Source organism: Hydra vulgaris, chromosome 10 (assembly GCF_038396675.1).
Source record: "Hydra vulgaris chromosome 10, alternate assembly HydraT2T_AEP".
NCBI classification, from domain to species: Eukaryota; Metazoa; Cnidaria; class Hydrozoa; order Anthoathecata; family Hydridae; genus Hydra; species Hydra vulgaris.
In genome coordinates this window covers 42793586-42816001 of record NC_088929.1, presented here as the reverse complement: position 1 = coordinate 42816001, position 22416 = coordinate 42793586, and the positions used below count along the sequence as shown (strand labels likewise).

At 26.6% G+C, this 22416-nt stretch overlaps 1 protein-coding gene across 1 annotated transcript in view; it reads right to left on the bottom strand.

Moving 5' to 3' along the window:
* LOC101236392 (palmitoyltransferase ZDHHC8B) overlaps positions 1 to 22416 on the bottom strand; it is a 44013-nt gene that overhangs the window by 12958 nt on the left and 8639 nt on the right. The window contains exons 2-5 of the mRNA XM_065808075.1: positions 19040 to 19161; positions 10949 to 11106; positions 10707 to 10876; positions 3823 to 3925 (exon numbers count right to left, since the gene is read on the bottom strand). Coding sequence (XP_065664147.1) covers positions 3823 to 3925; positions 10707 to 10876; positions 10949 to 11106; positions 19040 to 19161 — 553 coding nt within the window. The remainder of the gene's footprint in view (positions 1 to 3822; positions 3926 to 10706; positions 10877 to 10948; positions 11107 to 19039; positions 19162 to 22416) is intronic.

The window sequence follows — 22416 nt, the reverse complement described above, 5'->3', positions numbered from 1 at the left end:
CTGTGACAAAAATTCGATCCAGAATAAATGACAACTTACTTAATACACTTTGCTTCCTCAAAATCCACTTTGCTTCCTCATTTTTAATCAATATAACAATTATCAATAAAGATATTAGATCTGAATCTTATAAAGACTTTATTTAAAAATGAAAAAAAAATTTTATACGAGTTTCTATGATTTTTCAATTTTTTACGGATTTTACCGATATTTACCTGTAAATTATGCTTTTTTTACCTATTTACCGGTAAATTTAAAAGTTGGTAAAAGCTCAACCCTAATAAATGCTAGTGTCAGCTTTCTAAAGATAGCATAGATATATATACTAAACCAAGTAATATAGGTAAAAAACTAACAAAAAGATTTTGATGTTAAACTTATGATCAATAAACATTATTTTACACAGTGAAGAACCTATATATCCAATTCAACCTTTCTAATTTTATTTGCCATCTTTTTAGTATTCTATATGTTATTTCTCCTACTCTAATCAAACATTGCAGTCATTTTTTTTCAATTAAAAATTTGTAGAACAAATTTTAAAAATTTGTTATAGCAGCGTCGATTTCACTAGTGAAAAACACATAAAGTGGGGAATCAAATGTAGATTTTGTATTATTAATAATATTTTTTATAATAACTTGCAAAAAGATTATATTACTCATTAAGGAAAGATCAAGTAAAAGAATTCAAAAAAAGACGAAGACCAAATAAATATTGTAAGTAAAAAGATATTTCTTCTTTTAATTTCAACTATAATAAACACAAAATTACAAACCTTTGATTTTATTTTCAACAGAGAGTTTAAGACAATCTTAGCAACACCTAAGTTTATTTCCAGTAGCAGGATTGCACTATATAACATCGAGTCACAACAATTGTTTAAATTTAGTTCATGAATTTGCATATGTATCATCGAGTCAATTTAGTTCATGAATGTTTTGAATTCAGTTCAGTTCAGCAATTCAGTTCATGAATCTGACACAGAAGTTGCAAATTTGCCAACTTCATATAGTTATTTTTATGAAAATAAGTTACTTGTGAGTATTTCAAATATATTTTCGATGATTTTCTGTCAATTTTAGGCAAGTTTAAATTGTTTTCCCTTCACTGTATAAATATTTGTATAATATAGTTTTCTGCTGGTAGTTATATAGTATCAAATAATTTGATAAATTTTTTAAACATTTATGGAGGGTCAAAAATTATGTATACTTTTGCTTGAATTGTGGCAGACAATATACAAAGATATATTCAAGCAGTCCTAGTAACTTTTAGTAACTTGATATTTGTTGAACTTTGGTCACACACAATAGCTCAAACACCTAGCCCAATTGATTTTAAGCTGACTTTTAATGACTTTAATATTGTTTTTAATAACTGTAATATGTGAACACAGTTGTTGTTATAAAAACCATATAAAAACAACTGTAATAGTGAAAGATTTGATGGTTTTCCATCTTCTTCAATAACAATAATATGATCAAGACTTTTTTGTATACGCTGTGTGTAAATGTGATATCTTATCATTAATTGTGATCACAGACATTCATTTTAAGACAAGATTCCAATCAACAGAAGTTTTTTATAGATTGTGAAATTGTGCTTCTAAGACAAGATTCTAATCAACAGAATTTTCTAATAGATTGTGAAATTGTGCAAAGGAGTTATTACTGATCAGTTGCATAAAAATTGTTGATTTAAAAAAATCATTATTTCAAGTAAAAAATTTCCTTAAATATCTACAGAATATCTGTGGATTATGTTACATGATGCATATGAAAGCCGTTGATTATCAAAAATTAACTTCGGTCAAATTTTTATTTTTTGAGCTTCAAGGGTTTAGAGAGAGGCATAACAACAATTGGAAGAGAGGCATAACAACAATTGAGAGAGGCATAACAACAATTGGAAGAGAGGCATAACAACAATTGAGAGACATAACAACAATTGAGAGAGAGGCATAACAATAATTGAGAGAGGCATAACAATTGAGAGAGAGACATAACAACAATTGGAAGAGAGGCATAACAACAATTGAGACATAACAACAATTAAGAGAGAGGCATAACAACAATTGAGAGAGAGACATAACAACAATTGAGAGAGACATAACAACAATTGAGAGAGAGGCATAACAACAATTGGAAGAGAGGCATAACAACAATTGAGAGAGAGACATAATAACAATTGAGAGAGAGAGACATAACAACAATTGAAAGAGAGACATAACAACAATTAAGAGAGGCATAACAACAATTGAGAAAGACATAACAACAATTGAGAGAGAAGCATAACAACAATTGAGAGAGACATAATAACAATTGAGAAAGAGGCATAACAACAATTGAGGGGAAAAATCCTTTTTAACTATCACCACAACTGATCCATTGGTCTTTGGGAAAGTGAATTTATTAATAATATTAATAACAAAAATAATTCTATACTATTATAATGAGGAACTTAATGCTGCTGCAGTTACTCATGCGTGCTTTGACACAGAGCTTTAAACAGAGATTTTTCAAACTTGACCTTATATTGTTTTCTATTATATGTTTTATTATATATATATATTTTGAGCCATGCAGTAAGGTATTCTCTACTTTTTATTAATTTTTATTGTATATATCTGCTTAATCAGCTTTAAAACTTAAACCTGTTTATGATATGATAAGTTGATGCAATCATATAACCAGTTTATCTAATTTGTTAACGTTGAACCTTATTTTATTTTTCAATCTTTTTTTTAGATAATAAAGAATGAAGATGTCAGGTAATAAATTATTTCAACGTTTCAAATTATTTCAATAATTTGACACCAATTAAATTTTGACACCAATTAAATTAAATTTAAACACCAATTAAATTTTGTGGAACATAGTCTCAATAAGTATTAACAGTATTAGTGATAAAATTTTTTGGAGTTGCATTTCATTTTTTAACAATTTGTTAAACTGTCTGTTAAATTTTATGGAACCAATGTACTAGTATTGTGCAAGTATTTTGCAAGTCCTAACAGTATTAGTATTGAGAGTTTTACTAATAATGTTGCATTCGAAATATTGTTGTTTTATTTCAGGCTGTCAATTTTGTTTTTGATTTAGTTTAATATTGTTATTTAGATAATAAAAAGTTGGTCAGTTTATATTATATATTGTTTGTTAATGTTTAAATAACTGTTAATTTAAAACATTAAGGACTGGATAACAAAGTGTTTTATTTTTTTTTGTTTATTTGTATTAAATATTCACATCTTTTTTTGATTCCTATAGCTTTATCTTATGACCGTTGGATTATCTTTTACGTTTTGCTAAAAATATTATGCATTAAAAATGTCTTAGTTCTATAAATTATTTTACTTTATCTACTGTTAAAATATGGTTTTAATTTAGTAAATGATGAATTGAAATTTATCTTATTTAACAGTATTAAAAAAAACTAGATTTATTTAAATTAATGAAGAATAACTTTATTTTCTGGTCACATTACAAAGTTTGTTTGTACTGTTAATTATATTTTTACTAATTTGTGCATATTTCTTTGTCTTTAGTGTCTTTTCTTTCAGACTATTTTTAAAACTGCTCTATAAAATAACATTCTCTAATAACGATTGTGTTATTCTATTTAAATAAAAACTTTTTTTTTTGAAAAATGTTTTGTTTACTAAAAGTACGGCTTAAGGGTTTTTGCTTATTACTATAGAAACCTACTTAGTTTATTTACAAACCTTTTGACACCATATTCATTATGCAGTATTATACAGGTTAGGACAGCTAGTAATTACAACAACAAAAAATTATCTTCAAAATTTTTAAACAAAACCTGTTCATTAGTTGTTCTGCCCAAGCTCACTAATCCAATATGAAATCCTGTAAGACCCATTACTGGAAAAGCTGCTAAGGAGCCTATAACTAAAATAATAATACTGTTCAAGTTAAGAAAAATTTGAAATGTTTAAAAGTTAAGAAAAATTTGAAAATTTTATCCATAAACCAGCCCACAAAACTAGGACAAAAGTCAGCAAATAAATGCCAACTTTACAGTTTTTGATCAGCATCAGGTTGGCATAAAATATTTAATGCCAACCTGAAAAAAAAAACAAAAAAACTAATGCATATATATATATATATATATATATATATATATATATATATATATATATATATATATATATATAAATTAGTAAAAACACTCACCTTCATCCGAAGAGTTTTAGTACATGACACCATTGACTTTTTTGTTTGTTAAAATAATCGATTTCTTATGCAAACAAAAAAAATCAATGACGTCATGTACTGAAACTCATAGGAATAAAACGCACTTGAATAAATTATCAAGTCTGTAGATTGCGGCGTATATAATGCAGACTTTTAGGCCTACAATAAAATAGAGAAGGCAAGCTTCAACTAAAATTAGTTTTTCTTGGTATTCATTTATTCTTTTGTTTTAGTCAAAAAAATTCAGTCCAAACTTTTTTTTATCATTCTTTTTAATATGAACACAACATGCAATTAAGAACCCAGAGTTCATTTAGGGATACCGCTTTTTTTTGGCAACGTTGGGGGGAGGGGTAGGAGGGAATCAAGTTTTTGTAACCCCCTCTCTCTTCTCCCCCTCCCCTAGTTAAAATCGGTGCCTCGAAAATAATTTTTAATCATCAATTTTTCAATTACCATTTTAATCATTTGTGTTTATCTTGTTTAGTTTTATCCTAAGATAAGGAGTTGGTTTAATGGCTTTATTTTTGAATAAATGAATTTACCTGTGGACAATGTTACTTACCAGTAATTACCAGTGTAACTTTAGTTACAAAAAAAAAAACTATTTTGCTTAAGACTTCAATAAACACTTTTATTGCAAATATCTCGCTATTAGTAAATAGTAATTATTAGTAAATTAGTAATTGAAAATTGTTTAAAGTATTTTAAACATTTATTAACTATATTTAGTAAACTTTATTTTAGTAGTTAATGTTTTGAATAAATGAATAGTAAATCAATAATTAGTAATTAATTTATTAAATACTTTAAACAACTTTTAATTAATATTTACATTACATAATATATTTACATATATTAAATCGCATAATATTTGTAAAATTAACAAAATAGTTTTACGTCTTATATACGAATAACTATTCAAACAAAAAGCATAAGCATTTGATAAACGTATTTACTATTATGTAAATACGTTTATCAAATGCTTATGCTTTTTGTTTGAATAGTTATTCGTATATAAGTATCTTCTTTATTATCTTTAATTTAAAATCTTCTTTATTATCTTTAATTTAAAGGGCGTATTTACGCCTTTTAAATTAAAGATAATAAAGAAGAGATAATTACGGTAAACATAATTTACAAAATGTTTTTTTTTTTTATTAAAAACATATACAGGGTGGATGCTCGAAATCCAGACAATTTTAAACTTACCGGCATTTTTTTGTTTTTAAATTCTATGTTGCAAAATTCAAACATTAATCAAAACAAACATTGTACTCTCGGGAAAAAAATAAAATTGCAAATTTAGCACATCATGTCAAAGGAATATGACCGTAGAGTTGCAGTGGTTGAGTTTCCAGCCTCTGTCCATGTATTTATGTTTCCAGCAAAGGACATGTCATGCCACCACACTTCTTCCTGAAGGGCCAAATGTCAACAAAGAAGTCTACTTGGACCTTCTGATTAAGGTGGTGAAACCTTGGATGGACAAGTGTTCCAATGGTAGGCCATATGTGTTTCAGCAAGACTCAGCTTCTGCTCATACCTCCAATTTGGTACAGGGTTGGGTTGAAGAGAATCTCCCTATGTTCTGGTCGAAGCACTTTTGGCCTCCAAACTCACCAGATCTCAATCCATTGGACTATTATGTCTGGGGCACTTTGAAACGTGAGACCAATAAATCAAGTCACAACACTGTTGAATCTCTAAAGCAAGCAATTACTACTGCAGCTGCCAACATGTTGGCCGATGTGGTGGAGCACGCCTGCTCCAGGTTCAGGAAGCGTATCGAGCAAGTCATTGAAGCTAAAGGCAGCTGGATTGAGTGAAATGAAAGCTCTTATATGTGTACATTACTGTTTAAAATTTCAGAAATACAGCTTTGAAACTAATACTTTTATTGTAATTTTTATTTTGTGTCAAAAAAGTCCAGATTTCGAGCATCCACCCTGCATTCTAAACGACATGTTAAATTTTAAAATTCTATAGTATTTTTTATTCATTAAGTATAATTTAAAAAGTCATGTTTTTAAACAGATCTTAATAAAACTTTTGTTAAGTTGTTGTAATCGTTATTTTTATAATTTTAAAAGTCAAAAAGAAAAGAAACAAAACTTTCTGAAAAAGTTTACGTTTTATTTTTCTCACGTAAAATAAAATAGCAAGCTAAAGATCAAAAGTTTATTCATTTAAAAACCAAATAGTTTTTAAGACAGAAATAGTTTTTAAGACAGAAATTTTTTACTTTTGTTCATTTATTATCAAAAGCAGTTTACTCTTAATTGCCAAAAAACATAAGTTAACTTTACTTTGAATGGATATTTTGAAATTGTTTTATTTTTCGAAAAAGCACATTTTTTATACATTCCATTGTTATAAAGTTTTGTAACAACTTTAATTTTTTTTAAAACTAATGTTCATTTAGTAACCAAAGAACAGTTACATCACTACATAAAAACGTAACTATATAAAAAAGCTATTTCTTTTTAATCCATTTTATTGACCGAAAAAAAGAAGAGGTATCTAAAATAAACTGAAAATTATTAATACACTACTGCATTTAAAACTGAATTTTTTTAAATCTATTTTTAATAAAAAGGCAAAAGAAGAAATAAAACATTGAGCACTCTATTTTTAGAATACACTAACATAATTTATATATATATATATATATATATATATATATATATATATATATATATATATATATATATATATATATATATATATATATATATATATGCAGCCTTCGAAATTAATGTCAGTATTTGCTAAACACTTTTCCTAATTCCGAGGGTTGTATATCTATAGGGAAAAGTACCTAGTGTTCGCCATGCAACCTAGTCTTTCCCACTTGGTCACTAAAAAATATGCAGAGCTAAAACTAATTACTGGAAAATGTCATAATCGTATTTAAAAAAAACTCTGATCATCTCTTTATAACTGACAAAAATTTGATGATCATAGCTTTAAAAATAAAGGTACAGGATCTATTGCAAAAAAAACTTTGCCCCAAAATACTTAATGCTTAATGACAAATTTTAGATAAGCTTTAGGACAATCATTCAAAAAACATATTGTTTATAACTTTTTTGAATTTTTTTTCTCAGACTGTTATTAAGATACAGAAATATATTATAAACAAAGAATTAGTGGATGAATTTAAAAGGGTTGGCATGGGGTGGTGGTGGCAAATACTGGAAGCAAAATAACCATCTAGTTAGTAATTGCCACCAAAAAAAAATTCAAAAAAATTGAATTTTTTTTCTTTATTGTAAAATATGAACACTTGCACACTTGTTAGTATGGGTATGATTTAACTTTACTTAAAAATAACCGTGTAATAAGCAGTTAAATATTTTCCAAAACTCGTTTTCTAATAGTTGCTACTTTTGATAATTTATAATTTTAACTGTTTATAAACCTTTTTGTTTTTTCAGAACATATATGAATAATTATATTTTAATTTAAATACTTTTTCCAGTTATATCATTAAATATGACATAAGTTTTCAGCTTATAGAAACAGATATTAGGTTTTCTACCCAGGAATTTATTTTTCCACCTTTTTTTCGTATACTGTGAATCTATTAAGGTAAATACTAGAATGTTCCATGACATCAAGTGGTTTAGGGTAATTGGTTTTTAATCAAGAATTATTGTTAATGTGTTTATACGGTTTAATGTGTAATTGTCAATGTGTTTATACAATTTATAATAATTATTTTTGAGTATTGTAATTTAGTAGATACCGGGTCAAACCATTTTACTATATAAATAATTGTTAGAATTTGTAACGAGGCTTGTATGCTGTAAATCTATTAAGGTTTTAATTTATTATAAATTATCAATAGAATTTGTAACATAATAGGCTCTCATAAAGTATTTAAACATGAAGCATGGTTAAAGGTTGCAGAGGGTCATAAAACAAAATGTAACTCCTGTTACAAAAGAAATGTTTGCTAGTCTTTTTCTTACTATGTATTCAAAATCAATGACTGAGGTGAAGATTAAAAGTGCTTTCAAGAAATGTGGATTACAGCCATTTAATCCTGATGCTATTAGTTACATAAAGTTAACCTTACAAGAGGAACATACTGGGGATGAGTCCTTTTTTGAGGGTGTCAATCAAGGTGGCTTTGTTGAAGTTTCAACCCAAGTATTATATTTGAATGTAAGTACTCAGACTAAGCCAAGTGAGAAACTTCTTCAAATAGGCTTCACTGAAGCACAGGGAGCTGGGTCATACATAAACCTGTAAGTGATAAATAATTTTTTTCAACACAATATAGGATTGGCACAAATTATATACTTAGTTAAATTTTAAACAAACTTCTACAATTGCATGTTCTTTAATTAATTAATGTAACATTTTATAACATCTATAGCCTCTGCTAAAACTCTTATTTAAAATATTTATAAAGAATTTTAAAAAGTTGTAATGACTTTGTATTGGATTGTCCCAGATTTAAAAACAAGCAAACATAGAAACTAGTTTGATTTTGCGTTTGAACAAAATAGGCAATTAGAGACACAAACCAGCACATCTACAAATCCAAGTTCTTTCAAGAGCCAACCTTCTACTAATGGAATTAATTACCATTCTTCTTCTTCTGATAATTCAACAACAAAAATGATATCTCCTTTGCCTATGGTAGCTTTTAAACAAGAGGTCCAGTATTAGTCCTGTCATGATCAACCATAGGTGGTTTCTTTTGCCCCAAAAAGCTCCAGGTTAGTCATGGGCATTTTTTAACTTTATTTTAATATTGATCTTATTTTATTTTGAACTTAGTGATATGTATTTTGAACTTAGTGATATGTATGGTCATAAATTTTTTTTTTTTTTATCGTACAATTATAAACTGTTCTTAGCTAAAGTTTGTACTGTTGTGATTCAATCGACATCTGTTGTGACATCAGATCAAGTTGTATCAATTCTGGCGGAATTAAAAGAGAAAAAGAAAGACTAAGAGCTAGCAAAAGTTTAAAGAATGAACAAATGCTTGGCAACTGAGTTAGCGAAGAAGTCAAAATCTCTAGCAAAAAAAAAAGTTGTGTATACTAAGCAAACAAAAATGCAATTGAATGCAAACAAAAGAAAAAAGTCTAAAATAGCATCTTATTCAGGTAAGAACAATTTCAAAGTAACTACTCTATGGTCCAGCTGTTGTTTTATTAAATCAATAAAAAATAGATAAGCATTTCCACATTTTATTTGTTAATGTAATTTTCTCTCTTTTTTTTTAGATTCAAAGAAATAATACAACCGGAGATTTCTAGTTTAATTTGTAACTAAAGTGAAAGAAAATGTATACAAAACTTTGATTCTTTAACAATAATTTAAACTTAAAAATAAATCTTTATTAAAAAAAAAAAGACATCATTTAAAAAAAAAATTAATTGTGGCAAACACTAGCAAAAGTCAAAATTCCCAGATGGCAAACATGTTTCTTGCTAGTGGTTGCCATTTGGCTCTTTCGGAGGCTATTGCTCCCGTATTTATTATAGGTCATTTATTCTATAAGCATCGTAAAGACTAACTCTTGATCTATAGGATATGACTAAAAGATTTGTAATTTATGAAAATAAGAGCGAGATGTGAATATTTATATATGTGAATATTTATATATGTGAATATATATATATGTGAATATATATATATATATATATATATATATATATATATATATATATATATATATATATATATATATATATATTTATAAATATATATATTTATAAATATATATATTTATAAATATATATATATTTATAAATATATATATTTATAAATATATGTATTACATATAATTATAAAAAGTTGTTCTTCTATTATTTTGAGCCACATTTTGTATCTTCGGTAAATGTAGCGATTAGCTTTCAACCACACTTTCCAACTGTTTTTTTTGTTTTTGTCCTTGGAGACAGCTTTTTTATTAAACTTACAGTTTGTACAGAAACATTCAGTTTTTCTGAGAATTTTTTCTGCTTCAGTTCATTATTTTAATGCAAAACCATTATTTGGCTTTTCATCCTTGAACTCAAGTCGCTTCCTATACCCATGTTCGATTTGTCACTGATAGTAACAATAAATTCAGAAAATTTCAGAGATTTTCAGAAAAAAATTGTTTTTCTTCATTTAGAAAAAAAGTAGAAAGTTAAAAAAGCCGGACTAGTAGCATATGTCTTTCCATCCAGTTATGTCCTCCTTGAGAAATTATCAATTTAAAAATCATTTATGACCTTATGACCCCTTATGAATATTAAAACCAAAGAAAAAGCTTTACATAACCAATCTACAGGCTGGTATAAACTTAATTTTAAAAAGGACTTTTATAAAAAGAATAAAGAAAAACAACAAAGTTTTTTGCTATAATAAAAGTTCTTCATACCTAAATAATACCAGCCCTATAATAACCTAAATCCCCATGTGTTGCAACACATAAATATATATGCATACTTTTTAAGTTAAAAGATGAAAAGATACGGAATAATATTTTCTTTCAAGTTCTTACCACGATTTTGATAAAAAAATAATCCAGTTAACACAATTACACTGACAATGTGCAATGTAAGCAGAAAAACAAAAAAAAAGAAGTAGCGATAGTTGTTCTTCCCAATGCAATTGTCAACCCAAGGACAATGATGGTCAAATACCTATTAATGCAAAAGCGCAATTAAGAGAAATTGATTTAAAATAAAAACGAATAAAAAAAAGGGTAAAAATACCTCAACACAGTTGTTGCAAACACTACAATGTGAGCATCGTGGTGGCCTATAAAAACGACAGGTCTCACACCATTTCATCTTGACTGTTATTCCTTTGATTTCAGTGTTTCTGTATAATGGTTGACGAAGGTCATTTTCATCATCTTCACTTTCAGGTGCTAAATGAAGCTCAATTTTATAACTGTGAGAATAAAAAGCAGGCTTATTCCTTTTAAATGTAATAATATGTCAGGTTTGGCAACAAAAAAAAACAGACTCTTTAAAAGTATGCATATTTGAAGTGCTTCTCTTTTTTTATTTCATATATATATAATAATTTTCTTTTATTACATCACATATATAATATAAAGTAGTTGCTATTGTTGTAAATGTAGATTCTATAAAATATAGAACTTTATGTTTAAATTTTAATTTACATTTGTTTGTTGTAATAAAAAAACAAAAAATAAACATGGTATTTTGAATAACTACTTTTATAGATTTAAATCAATCCGCTTTAAAACGAATAAAACCTACTTAGACAAAATTAAAAAAAAATGTCTATAAAGCAATAATGTAATTAAAAAATGTCAATAAAGAATACCCTTTAATGATCTCTTAATGAATTTTTTGATTTAAAAAAGATCATCGAGAAAAAAGAATTAAAAGAAGATAAAAAAAAAAAAATTAAAAATTAAAATGCTGCTTCTAGGATGTTGTTAGGAATAAAATTTCTTAGAGAAGTAAATCAGGTTTGTAAGTATTGTGGTGTTAAGAAGTATTTTAAAGAAACCCATTTTTTATGACACCATAAAGGTAAGTTAGTATTACTCACAATTTTGTGTTAGTAATCTGAGATCAAAATATTTCATCAACATTTAGTATTGTCAACTACTACATCAGTACTACTGACCTTTCGTAATAAAAAAAAAAATTAAAAAATAATAAAAAAAACATTTCATCAATATATACTATTCTCAACTATTTCAATGTCCTTATTCTAAAGTTAATACTAAAATGAAACAACATAGTAATGATGCTTACCAGAATTAATGTTTTAATTGCAGATTATAATTAGTCAAAATACTTTTGCATTTAAAAATATGGATAAAATTGAAAGTGTGCAAAAATTGCAGCTTTACAAGCTGCATTCAAACTGCTTTGTAACTTTCCTTAAAAATGGAAGCACATTATTACAGGGTTCATGGCAGTTTTAGAAATCCATTTTCCCTGGGTTTTCCCTGATTTTCACCTGATTTCAAGTACTTTTTCCCTGAATCTGGGTGGTGAAAAGTAGTATAATTTTCCTTGTTAATGTCGAAGGATATAATACTTTCACAACTGAATCCATGTTCCCCTAATACTTTTTATTATAATTTTTTGATAAATATAAAAATTATATTTTCAAAAATAACAATTTGAATCTATCATATAATCTTATATAAAACTAAAAAACATTCCCTGAGTTTTCACTGATTTTAAAGATTTTCCAAAAAAGTTCCCTGAATTTTCCAGGTATTACCTGATTTTTCAGAATTTAAAAACTTTTTCCTGGCTTTCCAGGTTTTCCCTGAGTGCCATAAACTCTGTATTACTATTAAGCTATTATTTATTTAAACTTCCAACAATTCAAACTGTAATTTTGTAAATCATAATAATCTATGGAAACAATTGAGTATAAGATTAAACACCTTGTTTTCAGAAACTTATTAAAACAAAATAGTAACTTCTGGGTGATATATTTTGCTTTTTTGTTTTGTTTTGTGGTGGTGACAAAAAAAAAAAAAAAAGCTGTGCAGAGAAAAACTAAGAGTGTTATTAACCAATATTATTGAACAAAAATAGATAAAAGAAGATTTGATTTTTGTATAAGAAGAAAACAATTATAGTAAATTATAAAACAAGATAAGAAAACAGAATGTTTGATTATTTTTATATAAGAAAACAAAGTAAGCATGATTTTAATTAAAATAAATTTTCTTTTTTAATAACATAATGGTCTGCAGTATGTTACGAAAACTTTTTTTCTTTTTTGGTACTATAAAAAGTTTTTAGGAACAACTAGCTGTTCTGGTAGTTATCAATATATATATATATATATATATATATATATATATATATATATATATATATATATATATATATATATATATATATATATATATATATATATAATTAAATTTTTATTTTAGATTTTAGTAAACAAAAAGTTACGTTTTTTAACTAAAAATGAAAAATAGGGAATTTAACAAGATTTTTTGATTATAATTTTTTTTATCTATGTTTTTTTATAAAATGAATATTATTTTTGAAATTTGTATATGATTTTGCTTCGTTTGAGACCCAACATGACATACTTTTGAAAAACTTTTTTTTTTATATTATTAGGGACCTGTTTGATGTATAAGGGCCTTGTGGCACCCGTAAAAATATTTTTTATTCAAAAATTTTTTAAATCCAGTATTATTTTATTATATAAAATACATTTAGGGGTTGTCAGCTGACATTTTCAAAAAAAGTTGTTTTTAGCACCACCCTAATATATATATATATATATATATATATATATATATATATATATATATATATATATATATATATATATATATATATATATATTAAAAATCACAGATATATATATATATATATATATATATATATATATATATATATATATATATATATATATATATATATATATATATATATATTAAAAAACACAGATATATATATATATTAAAAAATATATATATATATTAAAAAATATATATATATATTAAAAAATATATATATATATATTAAAATATATAAATATATATTAAAAAATATAGATTTACTAAAAAATATATATATATTAAAAAATATATATATATTAAAAAATATATATATATTAAAATATATATATATATACATATATATATATATATATATATATATATATATATATATATATATATATATATATATATATATATATATATATATATATATATATATATACATATATATATATACATATATATATATTAAAATAACGGATTGTTGGCAGAATAAGCAATAAGATATGTGAATACATTATCCAATTTGCTTGCAGGTACCATGTTATGTTACCATGTCCAGAGCTGAATTAAAATCATTTTCATAAAAATGTTACTCAGGAAGAGAAGTTTGGACATTATAACAATTTTTCTTTTAAAAAAAAAAAGAAATAAATTTGAAATTTTTTTTCTTAACATCTTTGCTTCCAACAAGACTGGAAGCAACCACTATTTGAGTTGGAAGTTACTGGAGATAAAGATTGTAGAGCTAGATAACGATTGACAGACAACTTAAAAGATTGCAAATTATACGAACCAGGAAAGCAAGATAAAGGAAGCGAATTCCAAAGAACTGATGCTGGAGGAAAAAAACAATTCAAATAAGAATTTTTGGAGCACTTAGGAATATTCACAGAAAAAGGATGAGACTTGACGAGTGGGAATGATAAGTAACAAGAGAATAAATTTTAGTAGATAGCACAAGAGATGCTAACTCTTTAGAGCAGTGTCCATTATAGTATTTGTAGAAAAGAGAAAGAGAAGCAACATTACGACGATGTGATAATGATTGGAGGTTGGCTGCAAGAGCAGGTCCAACTATGTTTACAATGCATTTTTGCATCTTGTCTAAAAGAAAAAAGACATGAGAAGATTCGCCCCAGATATGGCAACAGTATTCCATACAAGGACGGATTTAAGATTTATAGAGACAAAGAATAGAACTCAGAGGAAGAAAGTGTTGAGCTCGATAAAGAGATGCAACTTTAGAAGATACTAATTTTGCAATGGATTTGATATACATTTTCCAAGAAATATCAGAAGAGTTAATCCTAAAAGATAAAGGGTAGATGACTCATTGAATACATTACTATTCAATGAACAATGCCACCTTAGATGTTAGAATACCTAGAAGATTGTTAACATAAATTAAAGAGTATAGGGCCAAGGATTAAACCTTAAGAAACCCCTGAAGTTACAGGATATGAAGAAGAGTGCTGTCCATCAAGGACAACTTTAATAGTACGATTGGAAAGGAAGGATTCAATAATCTTAAAGATGTTACCAGATACACCATAAGAAGAAAGCTTATGAAGAAGACTAGCATGCCAAACTTTATCAAAAGCTTTAGAAATGTTAAGAGCAATAGCTTTAACCTCTCCACCTTTATCTAATGCACAATAAAACCTATTGGTGATTACTGTTTGCAAATCAGCTGTAGAACAAGAAGATCAAAATCCATATTATTGATCAGAAAGTAAGTTATTAGATTCAAGATGAGAGAATAAGTGTTTATTAATTAAAGATTCAAAAACCTTGCTTATGATTGGAAGAAGACTAATGGGACACTAGTTAAAAAAGTCAGATCGCTCTTCAGAATCTTTGAAAATAGGGATAACAGATACCACTTTCTAGCATGCGGGAAAAAAAAACTCTGATAAGAACTTGTTAAATAGTTTTGAAAGAATGGATGAAAGCTCCGGAGAACACTTATGCAAGACTACAACAGGTACGTTGTCTGGACCACAAGCTGCAGAAGAGTCTAAGCAAGAAATCACTTTTGATATAGAAACTGGAGTGATACGAATGTCAAGCAATGGATCAACCTCTTTGACGGCTATATCAGGCAGAACGCAACTAGTGGAATCAAGAGATGATATTGATGAAAAGTTCTTAGCAAACAATTCAGCTTTGTCTTTAAGTGTAGTGACAAAGTCTGAACCATACAAGAGAGGTGGAAGATTTGCCCTTATTACTGTTAAAGATTCTCCAGAAGTCACAAGAGCCTAACTTTTGTGACAAAATACGAGATTTCATGATCTGAGAATAGTGAGCTTTGGCGTTAGACAAAACCTTTTTACAATGGTTTCTAGCAGTAATAAACAGACGTCTGTTTTCTGGAGAATTGTTTTGCTGATAGATATGGAAGTAACGGTTTTGATTGGAAATGGCAGCAGCAAAAAGTGAGGAAAACCATGGAGTAGAGTGAGGTTTGACCTGGATTCGTTGAGAGGGAATAAAAGATTCCATATCAGACTGAATCCACGAAGTTATGTATGAAGCACATTTGTTTGAAGGAAGACGAAAGATTTCTACCCAAGGGCCATTATGAAGAAAATCATGGAAAGAGTCCCAGGTAGATCAAGGAAAGAGCTTTAGGTAGTTGTAAGAGGTACAATGATAGGGGGATTCAGATGATGAAGAAGAATGAGATAATAGTTTTAGAGAGAATAAACTATGGCCAGAAGCACCTAAGGGTGAATGTGGAGAAACTGAGCACTGACTAGGATCAAGAACAAGACATAGGTCGAGTTGAGAAGGTTGGGTTGTCTGGAAAGCGAGTTGGAAAGTTGACTATTTTAGTTAGGGATTGAGAAAGGCAAAAGTCGTGGGCTTTAATACCTGCAGAGCCAGTGACACTAGAGCCAAGCCATTTAGTGTAGTGAGCATTGTCACCAATAACAACAATATTGGCTGATGGATAAAGAGAGAGGGTTCGGTCAATTTGATCAGAAATAACATCAAAGAGTGCAGTCTTGAGATGAAGGAGTGATATAGAACAAAGAGAAAGGCGATAGAGTGAAGTGGTGCTAAACGAAAGCACACAAAAGAGTAGTCTGTGGATTCAAACCTAGTTTCCTGACAAATGGGTGAATTCTTATGAATGTAAATGGCCAGGCTGAGCATGTAACTATTGGAGTCATTCTGATATACATTTTACGATATACATTAATACAGTTTTATTACAATCCTGAAAACATATTAAAGTTTGATTGGTCATTAAAGGCTACATTAAATGACTTTTTTAATGATATTTGCCAAAGAAAAAAAAACTGTAGAGAAAATCATTTGTTTAACATTAAAATATTGTAAGCACTTAGACTAAACTTTGATATTTCTTCCACTTATAGATTATAAAACTCTAGATAAAGATAAGATTAACTTCACAATCAACTTTATTTAAAAAAATCTGAATACAAGAATATATGACAAGAGTAGATAATTAAAAAAAACCAACCTAGACAGAATCAAGGCTAGTAATCTTCTAAACTTAGCAATGTTAGTTAACAAGTAATTAATCATTTTTTAAATATTTTATTTTTATCTTAATATACTTTGATTTGATGTTATATAAAGATTAGTGTTATACTATTAAAAATTTGATGTACAAAATATATTGATATTTTAAAGGTGTTTTTATTTTTTCAAATATAGTGTAATAGCACAAGATGTGTCTAAAATATGTATTAAAACCTGTTTTAGATATTTTAAACACATCCTACGCCCACTGGGAAGCAGCCATGGCGCAGTAGTTAGAGTTCAGGCTTAAAATCTAGTTCTAGGTTTGATGCCAGCTCTGGCCATATAAATGTTATTGGTAAGGAAGGAGTCAAAACTTTCTGGTTAAATGCAATTCTGTAGTTAATGTAGTTTTTACTATTTTTATTTTAATAAAATTTTTGATATAAATCAAGTACACACAAAACAAATGATTGATTTTATACTTTTAGCTTTTATTTTGCTAAGTTAGAGATAAAATTAAAAAAAATAAAAAATGTAGGTTGTTTACTCCAAAAGACTATTGCAATATTGTTGACATATTGATAAATGGCAACACTCTCAATTAATCATCTTCTTTGTGTTTTCTCCGATTATTATTTACTACTGACCTAATGGAAACCATAACCACTTTATTACTGATAACCACTTTATCGTGCTTGTCATTTCTTTCTCCAGATTCCACTCTCTACTTCTACAAATCTTTTATTTAATCCTCTGTGGAATACTGTTGTCACATTAAGGCTAATTCTTCTAACAATGCTCTTTCTCTTCTAGATGAGGTCAAAAAACGTATTGTAAACATAGTTGGACCTGCTCTATCTGCCAAGCTTTAGCCACTGTTCCATCGTCATAAGTTTTTATCTCTTTCTCTTTCTACAATAATTATCATGATTAATGTTCAAAGGAGATATTCTAGTTCCATTAAAAATTTTTTTTCGCTTTCTCATCACTTATTCATTTTTACTCCACTCCTCATTCAGCAAAGTTCTTTTACTGTATCTTTTCTTTATACTCTAAAAACTTTTATTTATCTACTAACTTTCATTCATGTTGTTTTTTTCCTTGCACATTAAACTCTCTCTCTCATCTTCATGTTTTCTTGACTTATACAACCTACAAACTTTCAAGTCTTCTGTAACCATTTCCTAGTTCTTTAACAAATACTTGTTTTCTAGTAACTTCAAACCTAATAGTGGTTGCATGTAGCCTTGTTGGAAATAAATAAGTTTAAAAGAAAAAATAAAAAAATTGTAAAATAGTTGACAACTTAATTAAACAACTATTATTTACTTGACTATAATTTATATAAAAATTTATATAATACTTTACTATAACTTATATAAAATTTTAATTTATATTATTTATTAAACTATATTATAACTTAAATATAACTATTTATTAAATTATATTATAAATTAATACTACTTTACTATAATGTATATAAAAATTTATATAATACTTTACTATAAACTATATAAAAAATTATTTTTTACAAAAACATGCTTAAACAGAGTATCAGCTAAATGTCTAAGTTAAAAATATCCTAGTTAATATTAAAGTTAAATACCCAGCTAACACAAAACATTCAAGTACATTCGATGTACATTGTTTGAGCGATGAACATACTTGAACGTTGTGAATGTTTAAGCACATTCTATGAACATTCATAAAACGTTCTTGAACGTTCACAACGTTTGTTGAACATTTTGTGTTAGCTGGGTAATTAAAGTTGAATATTAGAGTTAAATAAAGTCTGAATAAAATTACAGGTCAGCTTATAGTAACTTAATGACTTAAATGTAATTTTAAGTTAACATAAACATGAAAGTCTTATAATCTTATAATAAGTACTAATTCTAAGTTCAAAATGGACAATTAGAAATTTAAAGCCTTCATCAAATTTTTAAATATACAAAAAACTTTTTAGAGGATGTATAAATTTTTGGAGGATGTATAAGCTTTTGGAGGATATATAAATCACAATAGACTAAAGTGTATACAAGCATATACTAACCTTTTGGAAATGCACCAGGATCCGTAAAAGTTGCTCTTGCAAACATTAAATAAACCATAAAAGTGATAACGCCATTCATAATAGCAATCATAAAATGGTATGTTTTAATCAAATATGGCAATCTGAAAAAAATGTATGATAATAAATAGAAAAGAAATAAAATAAATAAAAATCAAAAATAATAAAAATATAATAATAAATATATAAGGATATACATATATCCTTATATCGCAATCAAAAGAGACTTTTATGGTAAAAAATATTTTTCAACAACATCTAAGTGACTTCAACAAATAAGCTACATTTTAATGTTGTCTAAAAGTTAAAACAATTAAAATAATGCAGAAGTACATTACATTTTATCATTTTTTTAAATATTTAATTAATAGTGTTTTTATTTTTGTGAAAAATATGGTATAAATTGAAACAATAATTTCTTGTTTTATAAAAGCGGTAGGAAACGAAATAAGGTTAAACTAAATAAGGTACAAAATAACCAGTACGAAACAAACAAAGGTTAGACTTTTAAGTTAAACATTCGTTTACAAATTATTAAGTCAGTAAATAACGCGTTTTAATCTGCTTAAATGTTAAAGTTCATGTATTGCTTGGGGTGTGGGAATTGTAAAATATCTGTTTGGGGCAGGGGAATTATGAAATGTTCCGTAAAAACTGATACAAAACGAAAAAATTTTTTTTTGTTTCGTAAAAATACGATACAAAACGAAACAAGCTTTACTTGTTTTGTAAAAACAAAATGATACGATATCTTTTTGTTTTGTAAAAACAGCATGAAACAAAAAATATTGTCTTGCATTATGTAAAACCGAACTTCCAAGAGGATACGAGAAGACGCTGATGCTAATATATATATATATATATATATATATATATATATATATATATATATATATATATATATATATATATAACAACCTTCAGAATTAGGAAAAATGAGGTCAGCAATTTATTGCTGACCTCAAGCCATTAAAGATCTGCAAAAAAATTTTGATACAAAAGGGTTACCATAAGGTCAGCAAAAAAAATTTGATACAACGGGGTTACCATAAAACATAGAAATGAGGTCAACAATTTTTTGCCAACCTCGTTTCTATGTTTTATGGTAACCCCTTTGTATCAAATTTTACAAATATATATATATATATATACATATATATATATATATATATATATATATACATATATATATATATATATATATATATACATATATATATATATATATATATATATATATATATATATATATATATATATATATATATATATATATATATATATATATATATATATATATATATATATATATATATATATATATATATATATATATATATATATATATATATATATATATATATAGAACCCTTAGATGTTGTCCGAAAGTTTTTTCCATATTTTGTTGACAAAAAGTAAAAATTAAAATGCAAGACCGGAATTTTTTTTTTTAATAATGATAGACTCCCTGCCCCAACCAAACCCTCAGTTGATGTAGCAGCACTCCCTTGCGGGTCAGGCTATTTGTCAGTCGATGTAGCAGCACTCCCTTGCGAGTCAGGCTATTTGTCAGTCAATGTAGCAGCACTCCCTTGCGAGTCAGGCTATTTGTCAGTCGATTTAGCAGCACTCCCTTGCGAGTCAGGCTATAAGATAGTCGATATAGCAACACTCCGCGCATGATTTACAGTAAAAAAAATAAAAATAAAAACATTTTATTAAAAAAAATAAAAATAAAAACATTTTATTAAAAAAAATAAAAATAAAAACATTGCTTATATTGTTAAAAACATTCAGAATGTTTTAAAAACATTCAGAATGTTTTTAAAAACATTCTGGTCAATTAAATTTGCGTTTTTGTGGTTTTTTTATATAACAATTAATTTGTAATTAAATTAATGGTTTTGACTTTCGTCCAACACGAAAATGTTGGACGAAAGTCAAAAGTAATTAAAAGTGACGTATGTGTTGGCGTAAGAATCACTTTTTTCCTTCCGCTCTTCCCAAAGCCAACAAACTATAGATCTATATATATATATATATATATATATATATATATATATATATATATATATATATATATATATATATATATATATATATATATTAGGGGTATGACTTTATATTTTTAAGATTAAAAAACGTAATTTAAAAAAATTTAATTATTATATTTTTGGTATCTCCAGTTTCCAATATAAAAAGCAGATAAACTTTGGTTTGAAAGTAACTGAAAAGTCATTTGGTTTTGTATAATTTTTGAAAAAGGTCACCCACCATGACCCTTGATTACACACTGGCTCCCATATATCAGAAAATTTTTTTTCTTTAAAAGTGCCTCAACATGGGTCTCAAAAGAACCAGAATTTCATAGAGATTTCAGAAATAATAATGGTTTCAAATAAATGAATTGCTTAAATTTGATATACAAAAAACAACAATTTTTAACTAAAATTTAAAAAGGTCATTTTTTATGACATTTTGTTTGCAATAATTTTTTTATAAAGTATTTCAGTAGAAAAGATTAAAAATTGTGAAATCACTATAAAATTCTGGTTCTTTTGAGACCCGATTAATTAACTTTTGAAGAAAAAAAAATTCACTGATATATGGAAAAAAAATTCACTGATATATGGAATATATGGAAGTGTGTAATCAAGGGTCATGGTAGGTGACCTTTTTCAAAAATTAAACAAAACCAATGACTTTTCAGTTACTTTCAAACCCAAGTTCATCTGTTTTTTATTTTTGAAACTGGAGATACCAAAAATTTACCAAAAAGTCACATCCCATAATATATATATATATATATATATATATATATATATATATATATATATATATATATATATATATATATATATATATATATATATATATATATATATATATATATATACAGGGCTTGTGATGAAGGAAATCGTCAAGCGTGTTATATCGCGCTCGTAAAATTAGAATATGTTTTCATCGGGCGTGATTATGTGCGCTCGAGATAACGTCGGCGAGCGCGATTATGAAAATTGCTAAAGGTGGTACTCATAAAAAGCTTTTTCTTTTTTATATCTTTTTTTATTTGTTACATAATTTTTTCGTCAAAAAATGTTTGAATTAATATCACACTTATGAAACTACTTCAACGAAAGAGATTTTTATACTTCCAAACTTCTTGTATATTGTCAGATCGCGATTTTATTTTTAACTATTTATGTTATAAAAAAATAGTATCAAACAAAAACGCAACTTCTTATTGATTTAGTATTGAAGCATAATTTAGTGACTTAGTTTTGCTTCGTTGTTTTGATATATGTATTTTAAAATGTTACTCTGTAAACTTAATTATCGGTTAATGGTTTTTATATTTC